This window comes from Moschus berezovskii, chromosome 3 (assembly GCF_049115385.1).
Source record: "Moschus berezovskii isolate FMDL1 chromosome 3, NW_MosBer_1.0, whole genome shotgun sequence".
NCBI classification, from domain to species: Eukaryota; Metazoa; Chordata; class Mammalia; order Artiodactyla; family Moschidae; genus Moschus; species Moschus berezovskii.
The window spans coordinates 33198540-33218075 of NC_142462.1; the positions used below are offsets into that span (position 1 = coordinate 33198540).

The following is a 19536-nucleotide window of genomic DNA, read 5'->3' on the forward strand; positions in this document are numbered from 1 at the left end:
AGACTGTCAGAGCTTCCAGAGAACAGACTTTGGACTCTCCTACACTCGATGGACATGAGTTTGAGTGAACTCCAGGAGTTGGTGATGGACAGGGAGGCCTGGCGTGCTGTGATTCATGGGGTCGCGGAGAGTCGGACACGACTGAGCAACTGAACTGAACTGAACTGAAGGAACCAGAAATCAAATTGCCAACATCTGTTGGATCATCGAAAAAGCATCTACTTCTGCTTTATTGACGAAGCCAAAGCCTTTGACTCTGTGGATTACAACAAACTGTGGAAAATTCTTCAAGATATGGGAATACCAGACCATCTGACCTGTCTCCTGAGAAACCTGTATGCAGGTCAGGAAGCAACAGTCAGAACTGGACATGGAACAACTGACTGGTTCCAAATCAGGAAATGAGTACATCAAGGCTGTATACTGTCACCCTGTTTATTTAACTTATATGCAGAATATATCATGAGAAACACTGGGCTGGAGGAAGCACAAGCTGGAATCAATATTGCTGATCGATCAATATTTCTTGCTGGAAGAAATATCAATAACCTCAGATATGCAGATGACACCACCATTATGGCAGAAAGCGAAGAAGATCTAAAGATCCTCTTGATGAAAGTGAAAGAGGAGAGTGAAAAAGTTGGCTTAAAACTCAACATTCAGAAAACTAAGATCATGGCATCTGGTCCCATCACTTCATGGCATGTAGATGGGGAAACAATGAAACAGTGTCAGACTTTATTTTTTTGGGCTCCAAAATCACTGCAGATGGTGACTGCAGCCATGAAATTAAAAGACATTTACTCCTTGGAAGAAAGTTATGACCAACCTAGACAGCATATTAAAAAGCAGAGATACTACTTTGCCAACAAAGGTCCGTCTAGTCAAAGCTATGGTTCCAGTGGTCATGTACGGATGTGAGAGCTGGACTATAAAGAAAGCTGAGCGCTGAAGATTGATGCTTTTGAACTGTGGTGCTGGAGAAGACTCTTGAGAGTCCCTTGGACTGCAAGGAGATCCAACCAGTCCAGCCTAAAGGAAATCAGTCCTGCATGTTCATTGGAAGGACTGATCCTGAAGCTGAAGCTCCAATCCTTTGGCCACCTGATGTGAAGAACTGACTCACTGGAAAAGACCCTGATGCTGGGAAAGACTGATGGCAGGAAGAGAAGGGGATGACAGAGGATGAGATGGTTGGATGGCATCTGCAACTCAATGGACATTAGAGTAAGCAATGGGAGTTGGTGATGGACAGGGAAGCCCGGCATGCTGCAGTCCATGGGGGTCACACAGAAGTTGGACACAACTAAGCGACTGAAATGAACTGAAGAGTCTCAATAAAGTGAGTCAGCCACTCTCAGTTATATTCACCTGGTATGTCTCAACACATTACATGGCATAGGGCAGCCAGCCAGACAGGGCTGAGACTCATAAAGCTGATATTACTTCAGTGCCAACCTGGGTCACAGAAACTACATACAGGAATTCAACAACAAAAATAAGTACCCATAAGAAGAATGGCCTTATTTAAACTATAGGTTGTTTTCCTTCCACCTTATTCCATCTGTAAGTAATTGCAATAGAATGAGCTCCTGACACAAAACTTTGGCTCATTCAACAATATACAGTAATTTAATCAAGACCTGTCACAAAGAAGCTTCTCAGTAAACATGAAACTAATTAATTCATTTACTAACAAGAGAAGTGAAATGAGGGAAGTAACAGAAAGATGGGAGAAGGGCAAAAGGGAGGAAAAAAGGAAAGGGCAAGAAAAGGAAAGGGAAAGTGAAAAAGAAAAGGACCCTAAACTGAAGTCCTCCTCCTCACCCCCACTTAGGACTATATGCAGAGTTACACACTTCTACCAGCATAACCCACAAAAGGCCCAAATCTCAAAAAAAAAAAAAAAAAGGTTTCAACATACCCTGCACCAGCCTACATCACTACTTCCCATTCAGGGAGGCAGCACAGAGAAGCTGTCACAGAGGAACCATCAGTACATTTAGCTAAGTTGGTCCCAAACCCCTCTTTTGATACTCTGGGGACATGTAAATAAAGATCCTCTTCCACTCACAACTAATATATCCTTGTGAGGATGATTAAACACCAGCGTGATATGGTGCATGTTTTCAACCCAGCTGCTGGGCCAGGAAAGATAGAGGGCCTTGTCTCTAAGATGGTCAGCTGCCCAGCTGGCAAAGATTATGGCCACTGGGTACCTGTGGACTTTCTCCTCCCACTCCCAACCAGGGGTGCCCAGAATATGGATGTGTGTGTGTCCAGAATATGTATATGTGTGTGTCTATGTGTGTGTGTCCAGAATATGTATATGTGTGTGTATTATACACACATATACACCAGCCCCATGTATGTGTGTGTGTGTGTGTGTGTGTATTATACACACATATACACCAGCCCCATGTACTTAGTTCTCTAGTAACAGAACTCTCTCCCTTAAAATGGAGGTCTACAGTTCAACTTTTACATATTTTCAAAAATTAATTATGTACACATATGTAGGTACTACTTTAACAAACCTTTTAATTTTCTATTAGAGCAGTAGTTATAAAAGGTCACATACTGTTATATAATTAGTACACCTAGCATCCAATGACAAAGAAAACACAAAAAAACTAAAAATGATACAATTAATTCAGTGTTTTTTAAATGAGATTCCATCAATTACAAAATAACTATACACGGTTTGAATAAATAACAGGTACATTCATAGGCATTTGCTTATTCAGAATACAAACTAAGTTAGGCTACAGAACCTCTCCTCACCCTCACAGCCCATACATTGGCAATCACTGGAATTAGAGTCTAAAAGAAACTACAGTCTTGAAAAAACAAAAGACTGTATTTACTGAATGCTTTCCCTTACACAGAAAGAATAATAAAAGTATTTAAAATGTGGATGAAGCAGTATAGCAAAGAGCAGTCCTGACAGGCTTCTAGCAGACTCAAAGCCTCCAATTGCAAAACCACATTAACAAGGTTTCCTGAATTTCTGATAAAAGGCCCAGAAGATACACAAAGCTGAAATAAATTAACCAAGCGTGCTTTTTAGAAGCTATATTTTTCTAACTACACACAATGTTTTTGTGCCCTAATAACAAATAACTAAAAAAATAGTAAAGAGTTTTAAAATAAACTTTTAATCTTTATCAAAAAGAAAATTATTTTCCTTGTGTTTCCATTTGGCAGATAAATGTCTATTTTTAATTTATATATATATATATATATATATATCAGTCTCATTCCTAAACAAATATGTATGTGTGTGTATATATTATGTATATACAAATGACATGCAAAAAGGAAAAGTATTCCCTTAAAAATAACTGATCGAAGCAAGTTTTAAAGCTACTAAAGAATAAGACAGCTGAATATCTAATTATGCAAGCTAATCGAATCCATCAATATATTAGAAAATGCCAATTCTGTGCATTTTGAACAAATTTTTTTGTATTAGCATATGTACCCAGATTATTTTTTTAATTACATACCAGTAAAGAAAAGTATGTATAGCTATCATTCATCCAAGAAAGGGAGGGTAAGTGTTATAAATATAGAAACATTTGCTTATTCTTTTAAATGTAAGGATATACAGAAACTTTCTAAAATGATCTACAAGGAACGGAGAAAACAGGGTAAAAGAGGATAGGTATGAGAACTAGGCACTTTGAAAATACTTTGCTCTGCAGATCTAATTTTGTATTTGTATAAACATCTTACACATAAAAAGAATTTCAAAAACAATCTCTAAAAAGCAAAGTGAAAGTCTAACTGTATATACTAACAATGTGGAAAAACCACAGAGGAAGTATTTCAAGTGATTTTAAAATACAGTAATTTTACTGTGAATCATTGCGTCAGTAACAAATAGTATTGACAGTTCAAACAAAATGAACTCAGACTACTGGAGGAGTGGCTAATTCCAAGTCTAGAGCATGAAATGAGTTTAAGATGGGCCCAAACACTATCAAACCAGAAAGCTACCAAAGATTACTGAAAAAATGTCAAACTCAGCAGACAACCTGAAGAGGCTTCACCTGGCTAAAAATGGAATCAGTAACAATGACAACTGCAATGGATTGGACTACTTCAAATATCTGAGTTCATGAAATTGTAGATACTTGTAAATTTCACCGATCACCTTTGAAGGGTTCTAAAGAACCAACTATTTTTGAAAAGTGTTAGAGAATTAGGCATTTACTGGGGTGATCAGAGAGTTGATAAAAAATCAGTTTCTCTTTAAGGAGAAAAATTCATATAATAAGAAGTGACATACTATTGCCATATTGCAATCCCTAACATATTAGGGATCTAGCAGTCTAGGTAAGGGCATGGGAGCGGGGGAGGGAGGAAGATGGAAAAAAGAGAAAGAGAGACTATGAACCAAACATACATGCCTCTTGAAATAAAAGTACACATCAATTCAGTTCAGTCGCTCAGTCGTGTCCGACTCTTTGCAATCTCATGGACTGCAGCACGTCAGGCGTCCCTGTCCATCACCAACTCCTGGAGTTTACTCAAACTTGTGTCCATCCAGTCAGTGATGCCATCCAACCATCTCATCCTCTGTCGTCCCCTTCTCCTCCCACCTTCAATCTTTCCCAGCATCAGGGTCTTCTCCAATGAGTCAGTTCTTCCCATCAGGTGGCCAAAGTACTGGAGTTTCAGCTTCAACATCACCATCAATCAAAATTTTGTGGGGGTAGGGTGGGGAGAAATCAAACCTGAATCTGATTGAGGAAATGCACAAAGACTGAGAATGTTACAATACATCATGGAGATGAACTAAGCAAAATTCAGACTACGAGAAACAGTAAAGGGTAGAAGACCCAATTCCTTCAACAAATACAGGGGAAGGGGCAAAAAAGAGAAGGAGGGGAGAGGAAGGTTAAGGAGAATCTGCGGGTTAACACTGCAATACGCAAACTTATTCAACTTGATTAAAACAAAAATACAGTGGAAAGAGAAGAGGAGGATGAGGAGGGAAAGAAGGACAAGATACGGGGTGATTCTAAACACTTGCTAATGAGACTAACAAGTTGCAGTTTATTTTTTGGCTGATATAATGAATGGTACCAGCTATTGTGCTTTAACAAAAAGAACCCTTAATATTTTAGAGATGCATGATGAAATATTTAAAGATGAAATCATATGATCTAGAATATGCTTCAAAATAATCCTGGAAGTAGACAGCAGGGGAAAAGTGAAAAAGGGTCAACACAAAATATAATTAGCCATGAGGTGATAAACGTCTAAGCTGGGTATGAGAGAGGGAAGTTCATTACACTCATCTTTCTACTTTTAAGGTTTGAAATTTTTCACTAAAAACATTTTTTAAAACACACAATAATCACAAAATTCACTTACATAGTAAATGCACTTGTATTTCTTAAGGAATCAATACCAGAAATAAACAGTCCACAAACATGCCAAATGTTCACAGCCCAGAGACTTAAAATGGGATTAAAAAATTTCTGTGATTAGTTGACAGTAAAGCAGTATACACTTGCCTATTCAATTAAGACAAAGATTCTTTTAAATCTGGAACTACTTTAAGTAATGAGTTTTAACATCCTATCTCATATGTGGGTTATGTATTCATTTTAAATAAGAACTATTGTCTTCTAAAATAATTGTTTCCAGAGGTTACACTGATCCTATAATAAATGGATAGCTATGTACTGGGTCTTAATCATACAAAGATGAATCAAGCAGTTTCTGCCCTCAAAACGCTCACAAACTAGGAAGGTAAAATACACATGGAATGATAAACAATTGTAGTAAGTGCCATAATGAAAAGCTACAAAATGTTTGGGAATACAAAAAAGATAAGTCCTCCAGAGCTTAAACAGTAGTGACAAATTCACTTTGTCTTCCAAAAGCAGTTTTGCAGGTGAACAAGAAAAATCAATTTCTTTTCTTTAAAGTTACCCACTTCTTTCCATCAAAATGGTACTATTGAAAACTGATTAGTAAAATTCCAAGTGAACAAAGATTCAAAAATGCTAGCACTACAGAAGACAGTGCCACAGGGGAAGTACGTAGGACTGAGAATATCATTTGTCTACTGAACTTAAGCCCAATGCTCAAGGCTATTTATACTTTTATGTCTAAGTGTATTTAAGATTGCATCTATAAAAGGCAACAAAGTAAGTTGTGAGGGATAAATGCAATATTAAACAGTTTCCAAAACTACACAAAACCAAAAGACAGTCTTTTCAACAAATGGTGCTATCAAAATCAGACATCCACACACACACACAAAAATTAATCTAAGACAGAGATCGTATACCTTTCACAAAAACTAACTCAAAATGGACCATATACCTAAATGTAAAACATAAAACTATAAATCGCCAGAAGATAACACAGATGACTTTGAGTATGGTGATGCCTTTTTAGATGTAACACCAGACATAATCTATGGAAAAAATTGATAAACTAGATGCCATTAAAATTAAAAAACATCTGCAAAAGACAGTATTATGATAATTAAAAGACAAGCCACAGACTAGGGGAAAATATTTGCAAGTGACGTATCTAACAAAGGACTTTTTATCCAAAACTACAAATAACTCTTAAAACTCAACAGTAAGAAAATAAATTCTGGTTAAAAAATGGGCCATAGATTTTATTTAACAGACATCTCATCAAAGAAGATATGAAAGCGAAACTGAAAGTCACTCAGTTGTGTTCAACTCTTTGCCACCCCATGGACTGCAGCCCACCAGGCTTCTGTCTGTGAAATTCTCTAGGCAAGAATACTAGAGTGGATTGCCATTTCCTTCTCCAGGGGATCTTCCCAACCTAGGGATTGAACCCAGGTCTCCTAAACTGGAGACAGATCTTTACCATCTGAGCCACCAAGGAAGCCCCAAAGATATACAGATGGCAAATGAGCTCATGAAAAGATGCTCCACATCATATGTCCCCAGAGAGACACAAACTAAAAACAGAAGATACCACTACACCCCAATCAGAATGGCTAAAATCCAGAATAACTAAATGCTAGCAAGAACGTGGAGCAACAGGAACTCACTGGCAGCAAGGCAAAATTATACGGCCACACTGGAAGATAGTTTGACAACTCCTTACAAAACTAAACACACTCTTTACCATACAGTCCAGCAATCATACTTCGTGGTATTTACCCAAAAGAACTGAAAACTCAAGTCCACACAAAAAGTGAAATCAACTTATTCATAACTGCCAAAACATGGAAGCAACAAAGACATTCTAAGTAAGTGAATGGAAATATAAACTGTGGTACACCCAGACAAAAGAGTATTGTTCAGCACTAAAAAGAAGCGAGGTGCCAAACCATGAAAAGACACTGAGGAACTTTAAATGCATACTACAGAGTGAAAGAAGCTAACGCAAAAAGGCTACTTACTGTATGATTCCAAGCATATGACATTCTGAAAGACAACACTATAGAGACAATAAAAAGATGGGGGGCGTGTAAGACTGGGTGATGAACTGGCAGAGCACAGACAATTTTTACGACAGTGAAAATACCTTGCAAGTCATTATAATGATGGATATACATTATTATATTTTTATCCAAGCCAGCAGAACACACAATACCAAGAGTTTTGAACCCCAAAGTAAATTATGGATTATCATGTCTATATAGGTTCATCTTTGGTTAAAAAAAAAAAAGTACCATTCCGGTGAGAGAGGTTGATAATGAGAAGAGACTATGTGTGAGAGCAGCGAGTACATGTAAAATCTCTGTACCTTCCTTTTAATTTTGTTACAAATCTAAAACTGCTCTTTTAAAAACTACATATAAATAACTACAAGCACAAGATACTTTTACAAAAGGAGACAATGGTAACAAGACACTGCTGCTGCTGCTGTAAAGTCGCTTCAGTCGTGTCTGACTCTGTGTGACCCCATGGACTGCAGCCCACCAGGCTCCTCCATCCATGGGATTTTCCAGGCAAGAGTACTGGAGTGGAGTGCCATTGCCTTCTCTGAACAAGACACTGCTGCTGCTGCTGCTGCTGCTAAGTCGCTTCAGTCGTGTCCGACTCTGTGCGATCCCATAGACGGCAGCTCACCAAGCTCCCCCGTCCCTGGGATTCTCCAGGCAAGAACACTGGAGTGGGTTGCCATTTCTTCTCCAATGCATGAAAGTGAAAAGTGAAAGTCAAGTCACTCAGTCGTGTCCGACTCTTCGCGACCCCATGGACTGCAGCCCACCAGGCTGCTCCGTCCATGGGATTTTCCAGGCAAGAGGACTGGAGCAGGGTGCCGTTGCCTTCTCCGGAACAGGACACTACCAGTCATTAATTATAAAAAACTGGTAAACAGTCATAGCCAGCCTTATCAATGCCCAAAAGTACAAAACTCAACTGTAAAACTGCTCAAAATACATTCAACTTTAAATAAAATATAAAGAAACCTATTTTTTCATTAAAATCAATTATTTGGATTGATTTCACAGATTTGAAAATCTCTTATCTTAGTACAAGAAATAAGAGATCAACACCTCTGCTACAGGAAAATCTAAGAGAACATACACAAAATATGTGTCATATATTTAAAGAAAATTGTTAGGTGATCAGAATTTTAGCTGACATAACACATTAGCACATACTTCAACCAGCTCCACCGAAATGCCATTCCTCCCAAAGAAAATCACACTGTTTTTATTCCAGATACCTAGTGTATAAATTCCTCTCATAATATAATCTGGTGTGGTCAGAAGCCAGCTAGATCAAAATCAACAATCAAATCCTAACATTTTGTGGGACAGCTTTTTAAATATAATTTTAAATTATGAGATCTAACTTTTATACAAATGGAATTTATTTACAAAGGAAAGTTGCTGCTAAAAGGGGACATGTACACTCAAAACTATGAAAGTTCCACTTGCTGGAATCATTCCTTTCTCCTCCCACGGAGAATAAGCAGAAAAGCCAAAGGCCAGTTCCAACATATCCCCCTGATTTTCCTATGGAATGAGGAGGAGATTTTTCTATAAAAAGCCTTTACTTTGACTCAACCAAAACAAATAAAGATAATACAGTAAGCTCTAACAAATTATACTTTAAGTACATTCAGTACATCAAGTGCTCAGAACTTGAAACCCACCAAGTGACAGAAACATTATTACTCATGTGGGTTACATTCTGGTGGCAAAATACCAAAGTTGCATTTGTATGTGTGTGTGTTTAATTTTGTAATTAAATATGACTGTAAAATAACAGAAAAATATCCTCCCTAACTGAACAAGTCACTGACCGTAGTGCCCAGGATCAAAACCTCAGCAAGTAAGGAACTGAGGTGGGGAGGATTACAAGTCACTGACCGTAGTGCCCAGGATCAAAACCTCAGCAAGTAAGGAACTGAGGTGGGGAGGATTCACCACCAGAATACTCACTGAAAATGGGATGGTCTCAGACCATCTGACTTCATGGCTCGTTATTACTCAAGCTTCAAAATCAAAGGATTTGATTTGATTTTCCACTAGTCAGCTGAGGCTTTCAAGTCAAGTTTCCTCTCCTACCCTAGTAAGTAACAGAACCAAACATATCTCAGCCATTTCAGTAGGTCATGCAGGTTGGTCTTTGATACAAAGAATTTCAGGTTTAAGAAAGGGATCAAAAGTGGTCAGCACATTATTTTGTTAAATTCTGAATAAAATTTTTTAAAATCACCTAAGAATAATAGAACAACTTTTCTCGAAAAACAGAAAAATTGGGAATCACCTCTGCAAGGCAATAATGGAATAAAGCTGAGTCGCAACAATCTCCGTGAAAATGAGCCACAAAGGCTTCCGGATTGCCACAGTCCCAACACATGCTACAAGGTGTACCTGATGTGAGTCCAAGATGTGATTTATCACGTTATAGTTATTTTAAATAAAGAAGTAAAATATTTATCTGTATCTATATCTATCAAAAAAGGAAAAACAAAAGATAAAACAAGAGCAGTCTGTTTCTTGGTGGAAGTAAAGTTAGAATACCTATGCCCATGTCATGAAGGGATGTGAATTCACACAAATATTTAAGCATTTCCTTTTCCCTAGTTTTGTTTGACAACAAATACTTCAAAGCGGAATAAACTAACAGCCTCAAGAAGAATCCAGCTGCATAAAGAATGAATTTAAATGAAATCATATCCCTTATGATTACACAGTAGAAGTAACAAATATATTCAAGGGATTAGATCTGATAGAGTGCCTGAAGAACTATGTATGGAAAGAGGGTCATAATACTGTACAGGATGTGGTGATAAAAACCATCTCCAAGGAAAAGAAATGCAAAAAGGCAAAATGGCTGTCTGAGGAGGCCTTGCAAATAGCAAAAAAGAGAAGCAAAAGGCAAAAAAGGAAAGATAAACCCATCTAAATCAAGAGTTCCAAAAAAATAGCAAGGAAAGATAAGAAAGCCTCTTTAAGTGAACGAAGCAAAGAAACAGAGGAAAACAACAGAATGGGAAAGAGAGATCTCTTCAAGAAAACAAGATACCAAGGGAACACTTCATGCAAAGATGGGCTAAATAAAGGACAGAGACGTTATGGACCTAACAAAAGCAGATGTTAAGAGATGACAAGAAAACACAGAAACTATACAAAAAAGATCTTCATGACCCAGATAACCACGATGGTGTGATCACTCACCTACAGCCAGACATGCTAGAGTGTGAAGACAAGTGGGCCTCAAGAAGCATCACTATGAACAAAGCTAGTGGAGGTGACAGAACTCCAGCTGAGCTATTTCAAATCCTAAAAGATGCTGCTGTTAAAGTGCTGCACTCACTATGCCAGCAAATTTGGAAAACTCAGCAGTGGCCACAAAACTGGAAAAGGTCAGTTTTCATTCTAATCCCAAAGAAAGGTAATGCCAAAGAATGTTCAAACTGCCACACAATTATGCTCATATCACATGCTAGCAAGGTAATACTCAAAATCCTTCAAGTTAGGCTTCAACAGTACATGAACCAAGAACTTCCCGATATTCAAGCTGGATTTAGAAAAGGTAGAGTAAACAGAGATCAAATTGCCAAAATCCACTGGATCATAGAAAAAGCAAGAGAATTCCGGGAAATCATCTACTTCTGCATCATTGACTAAGCTAAAGTCTTTGACTGTGTGGATTACAACAAACTGGAAAACTCTTCAAGAGATGGGAATATCAGACCACCTGACCTGCCTCTTGAGAAACCTGTAGGCAGGTCAAGAAGCAACAGTTAGAACTGGACATGGAACAACTGGTTCCAAACTGGGAAAGTACACCAAGGCTGCATATTGTCACTCTGCTTATTTAACTTATATGTAAAGTACCTCATGTGAAACACCGGGCTGGATGAAGCACAAGCTAGAATCAAGACTGTAGGAGAAATATCAATACCTCAGATATGCAGATGACACCATCCTTATGGCAGAAAGGGAAAAGAAACTAGAGAGCCTCTTGATGAAGGTGAAAGAGGAGAGTGAAAAAGGTGGCTTAAAACTCAACATTCAAAAAACGAGTTCATGGGATCCAGTCCCATTACTTCATGGGAAATAGATGGGGAAACAATGAAAACAATGACAGACTTTATTTTCTTGGGCTCCAAAATCACTGCAGACGGTGACTGCAGCCATAAAATTAAAAGATGATTGCTCCTTGGAAGAAAAGTGATGACAAACCTAGATAGCAAGTTACAAAGCAGAGACATTACTTTGCCAATAAAGGTCTGTATAGTCAAAAGTTATGGCTATAACTTTGTGATGTGAGAGCTGGACAATAAAAAAGGCTGAGCGTCAAAGAACCGATGCCTTAGAACTGTGGTGCTGGAGAAGACTCTTGAGGATCCCTTGGATGGCAAGGAGATCAAACCAGTCAATCCTAAAGAAAATCAACCCTGAATATTCATTGGAAGGACTGATGCTGAACCTCTAATACTTTGGCCACCTGATGCAAAGAACTGACTCATTGGAAAAGATCCTGATGCTGGGAAAGATTGAAGGAAGAAGGAAACGGGTGTGAGAGAGGTCAAGATGGTTGAATGGCATCACCAACTCAAAGGACATGAGTTTGAGCAAGCTCCGGGAGATGGTGAAGGACAGGGAAGCCTGGTGTGCTGCAGTCCACGGGGTCACAAAGAGTTGGACATGACTGAGCAATTGAACAACAACAAAGAATGAAAGGAAGAAACAGGGGCTGCAAAGATGAAGTTTCTGAAATCTGTTAAAGATGGAAAGAATAAAGGAAAACTGACACTGTTTTGCAAGTATTCCGGATTATCTTTAAGCAGAAGAAAACCTGCAAGTCCCAGGATTCTGTTTTCACTCTCCTACAGTCGTGCTATATATGCAATCCTTAGGTAACCTTGTTTTCTTATCCACCACTTTTAACTACTTCATATGTACCATGACTTCCAAAGCTGTGTCTCCAATCCAGATACACCTCCCGAGTTTCTAACACTTATATTCAACAGCATGCTGAACGTTTTTGCCTGAATTTCTCATGGATACTTCAAACTCATTGTGTCTAAAATTAAATTTATACCATACCCCAAATTTCCTATATTCCCTTATTTAAATTAAAGAGATACCAGCACCTAATCAATCACTGAAAAGAGAAATCTTAAGAGTTATCTTGAACTGCCCTCTTAGAACTCTCACACTCAACTAACTAGTTATATTTTACAGCTTAAGTATCTCTCGTGGCCCTCCCTCTCCTCCCCACCAAAGCCTTAGATAAGACCTCTGCTCAGGCCTGCAAGACTACAATTCCTGCTTCTCCTCTACTCCATCTTCCATCCTGCCTCTCCTCTATTCTATCCTCCTTTTTTTCAAAGGCCAAAATGACCTTTGAATTAGAAATACCTGGTTTTTTTCATGAGTAGGACCTGTTTTCTTGCTTTTGTTCTCCAGGATGGATTCTCTCTTTCTAGCAAAACCTTTATCAAGTTCCCTTCAAGAACCAGCTCAAACTTCCATCTTCTATAAAGCAAGTCTTCCCTTAGAAGCACCTCTCCCTTCCCAGCTAGAAGGTTCAGTCCTTGCATTCCCTGTCTCCACTGCACTATTTAAAGTTCTATAGCAATTATTTATGTATATCTACCTTTTCTAGGCCAGAAACCTCTTTCATTCATTGATCAAACATTTATTAAAGTCTAGCATGTGCTCCCTATAGGCAGGTTCTGCAAGTAAAGGATTGTTCTGGGTCTCAATAAGCTCACAATCTTGTGGAGGAGGAGAATTACATACAAAATAATACGGTAAGAAAATGACAAACACGCATCAGCTATTACAAGGCACTAGTAAGAAGAAGCAGGTACTCCAACCCAGCCTAAAAAGGAAGAGCAGTGACAAATCAGAGGACACATCCTGAGAAAGGTGATATGTAAGATTAATCTCAGAGACTAACAGGACACAGCCAAGTGAAGAGGGCGACTGATAATGAGAAGACAAGAGGAGTAGGCACTGAAGCCAAGATGAGCCACTGGAAGTTGTTTTTAAAGGACAGATTGTGAGAGACATATGTAATGTTCAAGTTTAAATCATTCTATCAATTATGTGCAAGATTTGAAATAGGCAGGAAAATTTATAAAGAGCAATTACAGTCATATTACCTAAAAGCCAGAAATAGAGCAGAAGCAGGTATGATAAACAGAAATCTGCATATTGGAGAAATATCTAGAAGATCTGATCAACAAATCAACAGACTGCATGGAGCATAAGAAAGAGCTGTTATCACAGCTCCTTAAGCTGGCTGAACAACTGCTGCTGCTGCTAAGTCATTTCAGTCGTGCCTGACTGTGCGACCCCATAGATGGCAGCCCACCAGGCTCCTCTGTCCCTGGGATTCTCCAGGCAAGAATACTGCAGTGGGTTGCCATGTCCTTCTCCAATGCATGCACAACTAGTCACCCTAAATAAGATAAAAGAAAGAAGGCTGGGGGATGGTATGTTTGCTGTTTTGTTTTGTGGATGAAGAAGTGAAGATCAGTATGGGACATGTTCAGAGTAAAAATATATGCAGAGCTCAAGTGAAGACAGCTAGCAAGCAAATGGATACAGTAGTACAAGTTATTCTCAAGGGAATATTCAGGACTGATAGAATCAGAACTGATCACCACACAGTCACCTAAAAAAAATGAGAATGAAGCAGATTATGAAGAGAGCAGAAAGTCAAGGATGAAATACTGGTAACATCAACATTTTAAGAAGCAGAAAAGCAAAAATGAAGCTCATGAAGATGACTGAGAAGGTAAGCTCAGAAAGGTATAAAAAGAACCAATAATGGATGGAGTCCTACAATCTTAGAAAGCATGATCAACAGGTCTAAAGGAGAAGAGCTCAGTACGTAAAGGCCAGTAAATGTCCAGAGGATTTGACAACTAGATGGTAACTGAGAGTGACATCTAAAGAGTAGCAAATACAAAAATAGACTGCAGTAGTTCAGAGGTGAGTGGGAACAGATCTGTATATATATCAGGCTTTAGGGATGGGAAGAAATGGCAACCCACTCTGTTATTCTTGCCTAGTAAATTCCATGGACAGAGAAGCCTGGCAGGTACAGTCTGTGGGGTCACAAAAGAATTGGGACACGACAGAGCACACACATGCATGCACGCAGGCTCTACGGAAGGATCCAGTAAAAAGCAGAAGTGAGATAAGGTATGACGCACAGAGCAGTAGGTGAAGGAATCAAAGGTACAAAGAGAGTCTGACCTCTTTCATTAGAGACAGTTCAGCTTCCAAAGCACTGAATTCTTTAAGAGCAGAGAAAATACTATATTCAACTTAATATGCCCACAGCTAGCAAAATTCCTGGAACACAATACAAAGATTCTATGATATGTACGAATGCATGCATGAATTCAGGAGGAATCTCCCTATTAGACTAAACACTTATTCACAAAAAAAATGGACCATAAAATATTAAAAACAAGCATTAAAATAAATAATCTGAGCAAAGGGCGGGATCCTTAAAAGAAACATTCCCTAGAAGCATGTATTTCCACCCTTGAGAGCTACTACTTTTGAGATTTATTTACATTTAATAAACTTAAAAATACAGAAATGTATAGGATCTAGAGATATACCATGATGTCTATTCAGTCTTTGCCATTCAAAATAAGATCTATTTAGTAGTTTACTAAACGAACAACTAAAAATGAAATCAGTAATTCTTACAAACTGTAAAAGGCATGTGTCGATCCCATCTTCTTATCCACAGCCCTGAGGATCAGACTATCCTATCCATCCTTCTCTGCCTCATCTCCAACCTTGACTGTACCAGGAATATACACCTGACACAAAGACAGCCAAGGAATACCATGGCTGTGTACCAAGGCAGACAGTGTGTATACTTGGTGAGACCAGGTTCCATCAGCGAACTGAGCTAGAGTCTTCCTCGGTAATCTGAAAAGTTAAAAACTGCTGCCTGTCGATGATTGGCACTGAACCTGAAAAGGGGTATGTATACTCTGGGACTGGAGTAGCCATTTTAAGGGGATATACAGGCCACTCAGTAAGCAAGGAAGCCAACTGAGAAAAATGGAAATGAGGCAGATAACACTCTGAAAAGACAAGATGAGAGACTCTTTGATTCCCTGTGATTCCCTGAAAGAGAGAGAACTGAGATTTTAGGTCAGCATTTTAGTTCCCACAGGACCAGCTGCATTCCACTGTATTACCCTGGATTCTCCGTTTTAAGTGACATAACTAGGATGTATGTCTATTCCTTACAGTGACAATCAAGAGTCATAACTGGAAAAATTCCTACACAAGTTTAGATAAATGCCAACAATATGGAAGTCATTTTTGTTTCAAGTCTAAATAGATACCACACGCTGTAATACACAAGTAGCTATGCTTTCTAATATGAGCTCTGCTCACAGATCATGGGACCCTGGGCAATCAAAATGTCTGTCAACTTTTGTTTATTCACTTCTAAAAGGAACTGAATTACATACTTCTTATACTTAAATGGCTTAAAAATTAACTTGAGATGATAGTGAGGGGTGTGTGTAAGTGTGTATGTAACAAATTCACAGATATACTCAAGGCAACTCCTTGGAAGTCTCTTGTGAATTTCTGTAAATGCAAGGAGAATGTAAACTTGGGAGAATAAAAAGGCTCTATCCTAAAACGTGGACATGAGTTTGAGTGAACTCCGGGAGTTGGTGATGGACAGGGAGGCCTGGCGTGCTGTGACTCATGGGGTCGCGGAGAGTCGGACACGACTGAGCGACTGAACTGAACTGATCCTAAAACCCTTAACTGGGTTATATGTAATAAATTATTTTGCTATTGAGATCTTCATTAAGACTACCAGAAATCCAAAAAGCAGTACCTGAAGCAAACATAGTTATCTATGTAAAAAAATGAAACTGCGGCTGAGGACAAAGCACTCATCTGATACACTGACTCCCTTCTTGGGCTTCTTAAAAATGCCTACCGACTACGGTTTAAACCATCTTCTAAGGGATTCCTGAAGTATAGATCACCATGCTCTGAATTATAAGAATGACCCCCATCACACTGAGCCCTAGTTACAAGGGTAGATTTCTATAGCTGGTTTAGTGGTCTATGAGACAGACAAACAGACTAGCTCTATCAAATAACATAGGTAATCAAGAGTAAGTGGTGACTGTAATTTAGCCAATAAAATCTCTTGCGACTGTCAGCTGAGGGTGATAAGAATAAAAGCAGCAGTGAAAGGATGGCACAGCGCCAGCATAGGCAATGATAAAAGCCTAATGCTAGGGAGTGTCACAGGGTAACCATGTAGCTAGATCTGTTTTATATATATATATATATAGGTGTGTGTATATATATATATATATATATATATATATGATGTTCTGGTGGTCAGACATCTGTTTAACTCCAGTCTACATCTCAATCAATTTGAAATCAGGAAAAGCAACCATTTATGGTATACTGTGAAGTCTGGCTATCTAATAAGGCTCTTTTTTCACAAGTTTCTCCAGTACCTTATAATGTAAAATTCTCATCATTGAAGATAATTCCAGAATCTCTGTGCCTTATATACCTAAAAAAAAAAAAAGTCTAACATAGCTAATACTTTTCATAAAGCTAAAGACCTTTTTCAGTTCAGTTCAGTCGCTCAGTCGTGTCCAACTCTTTGCGACCCCATGAATCACAGCACACCAGGCCTCCCTGTCCATCACCAACTCCCAGAGTTCACTCAAACTCATGTCCATCGAGTCGGTGATGCCATCCAGCCATCTCATTCTCTGTCATCTCCTTCTCCTCCCGCCCCCAATCCCTCCCAGCATCAGAGTCTTTTCCAGTGAGTCAACTCGTTGCATGAGGTGGCCAAAGTATTGGACTTTCAGCTTTAACATCAGTCCTTTTTAGTAGGTCTCTATCTTTAAAACTAAACACATAAAAAACAGTGACCTTCAGATTCTTTCCTCAGTACTACAGATATAAGTTTATATTCTATTAATATATTCTCTATTAACAGAAAAACTCAATTAGATCTTTCAGAGTTGACATTAGCATCTTAACTTTTTTTTTTCCTGGTAAACATAACTTAGGGTCATTTTATGAAAAAAATCAAATTAAAAAATGAAATACTGAAAGAAATACGCAGACTTTAATAATGTCAGGTCATTATTTACTCCAAACTAAATTAAAATCAACCTTACTCAAAAACTTAAGGTATCGAATGACTATTTACCCTATCTCAAACCATTTACTTTGAAATTTCTACATTACCCATTTATCAAGCATAATACAAAGCATTGCTTTCACAAGTAAGTTATGGTGACAGGATGGATAGAGAGACAAAAAACAACTGCCAAGCTCTTTGCAAAAGCAGAACGCAAAGAACTCTGACCCACACTAAAGTCACCTTGAAGGTACCCAAGACTATTTTTGCTATTATTTTTTCTCTATTTTTTCTTTTTCATCATTTTCATTTCATTTTGTACAGTAAACAGATTTACATTTACTTAGACCTCTAAAGGGCTTCCCAGGTGGCACTAGTGGTAAAGAATCCACCTGCCAATGCATATCTAAGAGACGCGGGTTTGATCCCTGGGTCGGGAAGATCCCCTCGAGAAGGAAATGCAACCCACTCCAGTAGTCTCGCCTGGAGAATCCCATGGACAGAGGAGCCTGGCGGCCTATAGTCCATGGGGTCACAAGAGTCAGACACAACTTAGCACACGTGCTGCTGCTGCTGCTGCTAAGTCACTTCAGTCGTGTCCAACTCTTGTGTGACCCCACAGACGGAAGCCCACCAGGCTCCCCCGTCCCAGGGACTCTCCAGGCAAGAACACTGGAGTGGGTTGCCATTTCTCTCTCCAATGTGTGAAAGTGACACAGACCTCTAAAATCATTCTTATGGATTCTAACAACATAAACATAGTGAGAGGAAAGAAATGAAGGAGCACAACTTCACTTCAGTCTGAATGAAGAGAACAAAGCAAGATCATATTCAATGAACCATTAGAAAAACCATAAACCTGTTTGAAAAATCTATTTTATAAGATGTACCAAATAAAAGTTGACACCTTAAAAAAAAAACCAAATTGATCTTTGGTTCATTTTCAAGTCACCACGATTTTACAAAGAGAAGTAGAAAGGAAACGGGATATATGTATTAATAAGCATTAATATGTATGTATTAATAAGTATGCATTAATAAAATCGTGTAGCCATTGTGCAAAATGGACTGACAGTTACTCAAAACTTTAAACATACAACTATCACAGGACTGAGAAATTAATACTCCTAGGTATATATCTCAGACTGAAAACTCAAATACATATACATATATGTTCACATCCAAAAGATGGAAATAGCCTAAATGTCCACTAATGAATAAATGGATAAGCAAATTGTGGTCTCTCCTTACAAAAAGTATTTATTATTCAACCATAAGAAGGAATGAGACATTAGTGATACATGCTACAACGGGGATAAGACATTATGCTAAGTGAAAGAAGCCAGGCTCAAATGGTAGCCTATTATGTGATTCCATTTATATGAAATACCCAGACTAGAAAAATCCATAAGACAGAATGTAGAATGATGACTGCCAACTGCTGGGAGAAGAAAATGGGAAGCAGCTGTGGTGGATACAACCTTCCTTTTGGGGTGATGAAAATGTTTTAGTACTAGATAGAGGCAACCACACATCTCTGTGATTGTACTAAATGCCAGTGAATTGTTCACTTTAAAACGGTAACTATCTTATGTCAATTTCACTTTCACCTCAATTTTTGGAAAACTTTAAAATAAGAAAAAAACTGGGTCAGCTGATAGAAGACACAATTTCTAGAACTGGATTCTAGGCCATCCACTTATAGCTGACCTCTCTGAGTCTCAATTTCTTCATCTGTAAACAGGTTGGGAACAGATGATATCCAAGCTTCCTCCAATCAACTGTTGCTCTATATCTGCAGCTCTGAAATTTTAAAGAATTGTATCAAATAGGAATTCATCTGGGGAAAAAAAAAAGCATGAAGTACTGGTTAATGTACTCAGTTTTACATGCAAGTCATTAGAAAGTTCTAAGATTGTAATTTTCT

General features: G+C 38.4%; 1 protein-coding gene across 3 annotated transcripts in view; it reads right to left on the reverse strand.

Annotated features, from left to right (window-relative positions):
• SNX13 (sorting nexin 13) overlaps positions 1-19536 on the reverse strand; it is a 151283-nt gene that overhangs the window by 106705 nt on the left and 25042 nt on the right. Inside the window, exon 2 of one of the 3 annotated variants that reach the window (XM_055420542.2) lies at positions 19320-19412. The exons of 1 other annotated variant lie outside the window; for it this stretch is intronic. In XM_055420542.2, coding sequence (XP_055276517.1) covers positions 19320-19412 — 93 coding nt within the window. Of the gene's footprint in view, positions 1-19319; positions 19450-19536 lie in introns of all 3 variants that reach the window. One more of the 3 variants, XM_088833584.1, reaches the window with a different exon arrangement.